The 5,769-nt window shown below is 36.1% G+C and overlaps 1 protein-coding gene across 1 annotated transcript; it reads right to left on the bottom strand.

Annotated features, from left to right (window-relative positions):
- Positions 1-634: 634 nt before the first annotated feature.
- On the bottom strand, positions 635-3,635 carry LOC104751544 (3-hydroxy-3-methylglutaryl-coenzyme A reductase 1). The gene is made up of 4 exons (XM_010473500.3): positions 2,352-3,635; positions 1,931-2,112; positions 1,470-1,816; positions 635-1,379 (listed from the first exon to the last, which is right to left on the bottom strand). The coding sequence occupies exons 1-4, from the start codon at positions 3,341-3,343 to the stop codon at positions 1,128-1,130; spliced, it is 1,773 nt and encodes a 590-aa protein (XP_010471802.1). The 5' UTR covers positions 3,344-3,635; the 3' UTR covers positions 635-1,127.
- Positions 3,636-5,769: the final 2,134 nt, after the last annotated feature.

The raw sequence follows: 5,769 nt of genomic DNA, 5'->3' as shown, positions 1-5,769 counted from the left end.
TAATAAAAAATACAAAAATGAGAGAAAAACAATACAAAAATGAGAGAGAAAGAGAAACGTTGCTGAAATTACGTGTAGAAACGTTTCTCAATTTTTTTCTACACATATCAATTTTTTATTAGTTTTATATTAAAATATTAATTTTTTTGTTTTTTGAGCAACGGTGAATACGTTCTCCCGCTGGTGATGCTCTATGGTTTTTAACTGTTAAATTATAATTGATTGGAATGTCCTAAAATACCCAAGAAACAAAAAGTAGCCAAATTTTTTTTAATATGCAAATTTAAATTTTGATGGTGATACAACGAGGAGTCTTGACACAAATATATTAGGGTACAAATTATTAACACAAAGTCATAAACTACTATTTGTCAATATTTTAGACATTGTTGGACATCTACATGTAAATGCTGGTTTGAATAATATTTGGCTAGCATATCTTTTTTTTTTTTCTTTAAAAATGAAGACCTATAATTCTGTAATTTTAATCCCCCAATCATGCAAACATATAAGTTCCCAAACCTATTTATCACTCTTGACCTAGTGAATAAGATAATACTATTTCTTTCTCTCTTTTCTCATTAAAATAGTACACGTTGGAAATTTTATATAGTGAATAAGTTGGAGAGAGAGATGTCCCAACACACAGCGAAATTTTATATATAGATGTTATAAATTTAAAAATGATAGGAAACAAAACAGAGAAAAAATCTCAAAAATGTCTCCGAAAGCAACTGCATACACAAATTTTTTTCATATAGACCACTTCCTAACAAACAAAGACAACGCATAGACAAATCAAAGAGACACGAATTATCCATGAGAGAGAGAAAGAGGAGGGACTGTGAGAGAGAGAGAGAAAAGTGTGAAAATCTCTGTCTCTCTCACTCCTCTCAATCCATAAAAGAAAAAAAAAACGAGATTCCAAGTCAAACAAACAAAACAAATAGATTTTTTTTTTTTATTTAACAAAAGGAGGGGAGGGCACGCACATGCACATGGCTTAAATCTCTCTCTGTCTACCAGCGAGTTTTGAGTGAAATGAGTTGTGAAAAGCCTGCCTTGTTTTTGGATTCTTGTCTTTCTTTTAGAGTTTTGACCCAAGAGACATAGAGATGAATCAACGATCATGTTGTTGTTGTCGTTGCTCCAGAGATGTCTCGGCTGGATCTGTTGTATTTCATGTGACTCCTCACTAGCTGCCCAGCTGCAATTGCTGACATTAGAGATAACTCTCCCGCTAATACTGCTCCTGCCACTATTGTTGCTAGTCTCCTTGAGTTCATTCCCGGCGCTTCTTTGCTAGCTCCTTTCACTCCGAGCAAGTTTAAACACGCTGATTGAGACGCAAGCTGTGTTCCTCCTCCCACTGTCCCCACCTGATTATCCAAACCCCAAAACCAATATCAAATCTCTGAAACTTTCTAAGTGGGCTCAGAGAAACAGAGCGATCTGGTCACAGAAGTTACCTCAATAGATGGCATAGTGACTGAAATATGGATATCTTTGCCGTCGTTAATAGCTTCCATCATGGTGATGCATTGAGAGCTCTCCACGTTTTGAGCTGGATCTTGCCCCGTAGCTATAAATACAGCAGATACTATGTTGCTGGCGTGAGCGTTAAATCCCCCTAGAGAGCCTGCAACAGCAGACCCAGCTAAGTTCTTGAGCATATTTAGCTCCACCAAAGCAGCCACGCTTGTTTTCAACACCTTGTTCACGATCTCTCCCCTGATTACTGCCTCACAAACAACTGATTTGCCACGTCCCTCAATCCAGTTCACAGCCGCGGGTTTCTTGTCCGAACAGAAGTTACCTGAACAATCAAAGATAAAATCCAGTAGATAAAAATACGGTTCTGGAATCTCACATGATAGCATCAAACAAAACAACTAAGAGTTTAATATATAGAGAAGGAAACGAAACTCACCAGAGATACCAATCACATCCATGTCAGGAAAATCATCGGTAAGGTATTCAAGAACATTCTGCACACCTTTGGATACCATATTCATCCCCATAGCATCACCAGTGCTACAACTGAACCTTACATAAGCATTCTTCCCGGCGATTGTACATTTAATATTTTGCAATCTTGCAAATCTACTCGACCTGCATCACAAAAAGAAAAAAAAAAAAAAAATCACTGTGGGAGTCAGTAATCTCCTTACAAAATTTTCAATCATAAAATCAAATCACTCCACAAAAAGTATTCACAACATAAAATTTTAATGTAAAAAGCTTTCCTATCAAACCTAGTCTCTATAGAAGATTTGAACAAGTCTCATCAGACGCATTAAAAAAAAAAAGTCAAACAAAAATCAAATCAAACGGGAAAATTTATCGGGGACCTGTTGAAAACAACGGCCAAAGTGTCGAAATTCTCAGGACTCTCCAAGAAAAACTTAAGCTCCGAAGCTCGTCTCGCGGAGGCGAACCGAACAACAGGCGCTCGAGTCATACCATCCTTAAGAACGGTGCTAGTGGCACCACCAGAGATATACATAGCCTTGCAGCCTCTGTTAGTGCTAGCAACCAAACAACCTTCAGTTGTAGCCATAGGAACAGAGTACTCATAACCATCAAGCAACAAGGGACCAGCGATCCCAACAGGAATCTGAATATAACCAACAGGCATCTCACAGCATTGCCCCAATATAGATTCGTAATCAAATCCATCCAACGGTAATCCTTCAAGAGATCTCCCGGTGACTCTCTGCAACGCCTCACGCCGAATCGACGCAGCTCTTTTACAATCCCCGAGACGAGATTCGAGGGAATACGATGGGATCACACCGTCGAGAACAGATTTCACAATCTCCTCGTCTTCCTCAGGGAGCGATTCGGTAACGATAGGTTCGGGGGCAGGCAATTTGGTAACGGAAACGATCGGAGCCGGTGGGGAGCATGTGACAAGGCGGTGGTCGTCTTCATCGATGGAATCGGCGAGATCCCAAGCGTCACCGGAAGCGCGTGAGATAAAGGACTGGACAAAGTCAATACCAAAAAACCCTAAGAGATAGATGAAAGAAGCGATGAGAGCGATAATGGCACCGAGCTCCGTGATAGTGACGACGTGGAGAGGGGTGTTGTAACGGATCTTGTCACGCCACCGGTGGAGGAGGTAATAAGCGACGGAGAAGAAGAGCGTGAAGAAGACGGCGTTGGTGAGGTAGAGAGGGAGAGGAAGCGCATCGGAGGCTTTCGGTGGCGGAGCGATTGATCGAAGGCGATCGTCGTCGGAAGAGCGGGTTGGTTGATAAGAAGGATAAGATCCGTTGGGATTCTTATTGGTGTTGTTGACCGATGGTGGTGGTTTAGGAGGCCTCCGTCGGAGATCCATTGGAGGGAATCTCCAAAGGAGAGAGAGAGAGAGAGAGAGAGAGAGAGAGAGAGAGAGAGAGATTGTGGTGAGGTGGCGTGATAAGTGTGAAGGAGAGATTAACAAAGTTTTATAGGACTTGTCTGTTGGGGACCAGCTCGCTTTTTCCTACAAATCTTTATTTTATTTGCTTCATTTTTTAATTTGCAATTAGTTTTTAGAAATTTCGTGACTTTTTTTTTTTTTAATTTTTTGCCTAATTTTCGTAACTCATCTAATTTTAGGTTTCTTTTTTTTTTTTATGATGTGGAATGAAATTAGTTGTCATACGAGGAGGATTTGAATGATAATGATGATGAAGAGTTTTCAAAAATAAACAAGCATTAATTATAGAAATTTGTGTATTTTAATTATTTTGAGATATGCTTTAATTACACCGAGCCACCCTGTCTTACGATTGTAATTTTACATTTTTTGTTAAAAGTATTATACAAAATCTCTATTATTGTTATTTTAGTTTTGGTTCACGGATGTACGTAATGATATGAAATTGTGGTTTGCCAACTATAATGTTAGTGGTAGTTTTGTGTATATGCTTTTGGATGTATCATTAAAGGATGTATACCTTTTTCCTTTAATGATTTACGTACATTTATGAATCAAACAAGCATGGAAACAAAGCGTTAATTCAATGAGAATGGTATTATCATCTGTTTTTTTATTTGTATTACTACTATATATATCGCTTATTAGTAAGTATTGATATATGTTTTGTAAGGTCATGATCATTTGTCTAATTTCTATCTATAATTTGGCTATACACCTAATTAGTTCTAATTACTTACATAATGAGTCAAATTGAATAGTATTTCAAAATAGCATAGTTATCGTATATATAATCTATATTTTATGCATGCATGATTAGGCAGCAAAGACTGATACTTGATTCATGTCCATATACATTATGATAACTGTAGAGAAGTATAATTATTTAACCAAACAGAGTATTATTGTATAACGTTTAGGAAAAAATACAGTTTACATTTCAAATCCTTTAACGATATGATAATTTTTTCTGTTACTATTTGTAAAATTATATTCATACAAAAAAAGACTGTGTATACGTACAATGATTGCTTCATGAAAACCAAAGTCTTGTAGCTTTAGAGAAATAATACGACTTGAATGAAATTTAATTAGTTGCTATGGGTTTGAAATTAGTAGGGTAATTAAGCCTCCATAATTCGATGATCTCGTCATTTGTGCTTAGCGCCGAAGTCCGAACTCTAACACTCTTGTCAATTATCCCCGTGAGCTTTGTGGACGATGCCTAGCTTTAACTATCTAACGATCAACACGATCATTACAAATGAAAAAAAAAAAAAAAAAAAAGTTAACAGGAACAGTTTACGCATTTATCAAACAATTACTAGTTTAATAACATTTGGTAGCGTTGATATAATATATTACATTACTAAAACAAAACTAAATCTTTAGAGAAAAGAAAATTTTTAGCGTGAATATCCCAAAGAAAGAGAGAATCAAATCTAAAAAGAAAGAGACCTTTTTCACGAAAGAAACATTGAATCCCTTGAGGCAACCTTTTTTTTTAATATAGATGATTGATTTGGTTCATATAATTAATATACATAATACTCCTTATAACGAGTTTCACGTCATAAAATAAAATACGCTAAGATCAAGACAAACCGTCTATGTTAACGACTTTGTTTTGTCAACTAAAATCAATAAGATCCAAATCTCAATTAGCGTATACAACATTCAATTTTTATATCTAAACGTGAAGTTTTAAATTTTATCCCAGAAGAAAATGTTATCACACGAAATGTTTTTAAAATATATGTCAATGATATCGTTACTACGTACTAGCAATAAACGAGATACTCGTTAGAATTATTATAAAAATTAGTATCAATAATACAAATTATGAGAGTCATATAGTATTTGATTTGTCCTGAAGCAGTGGAAGTCACATTGGCACGTTCGACCTTTACTCGAAGTAAGCAGACAAATAAAACCTACCTCACCGGTCCTTTAACAATTTAATACTGGTAAAATATCCCCTTTGAATTGCTCTCTCCTCCTCCAGTATACTTTATTACTTTTGTTTTTTTTATATTTTCAGATTCATTCGCACAATCCGTCCTTTTTATTATTAAAAAAAAAAAATTTAACAAGGAACCAAATTAGGCCAAACCATGGCTAAATTGGCTATGTCGATGACGATAAGCTTGATGATAATGTTGGGTCTAAATTTGAACAGATTATTTGATTAGAGAGGGCCTAGCTAGGTCTGCAATAATTGCGTTTACCTAAAACGCCGTCGTTTTCTTTTATTAGATTAGAGAGATACTTCTATTCTTCCTCTGTAAATTCAGGGTTCGTCATCTGCTCCTTTAACTTACTTATTATGTCAGATCATATTT

The sequence above is a fragment of the Camelina sativa genome, chromosome 16, assembly GCF_030686135.1.
Source record: "Camelina sativa cultivar CO46 ecotype springtype chromosome 16, ASM3068613v1".
Taxonomy (NCBI): Eukaryota; Viridiplantae; Streptophyta; class Magnoliopsida; order Brassicales; family Brassicaceae; genus Camelina; species Camelina sativa.
Note: the sequence above shows the minus strand (reverse complement) of the source record. Positions and strands in the feature narration are given on the sequence as shown.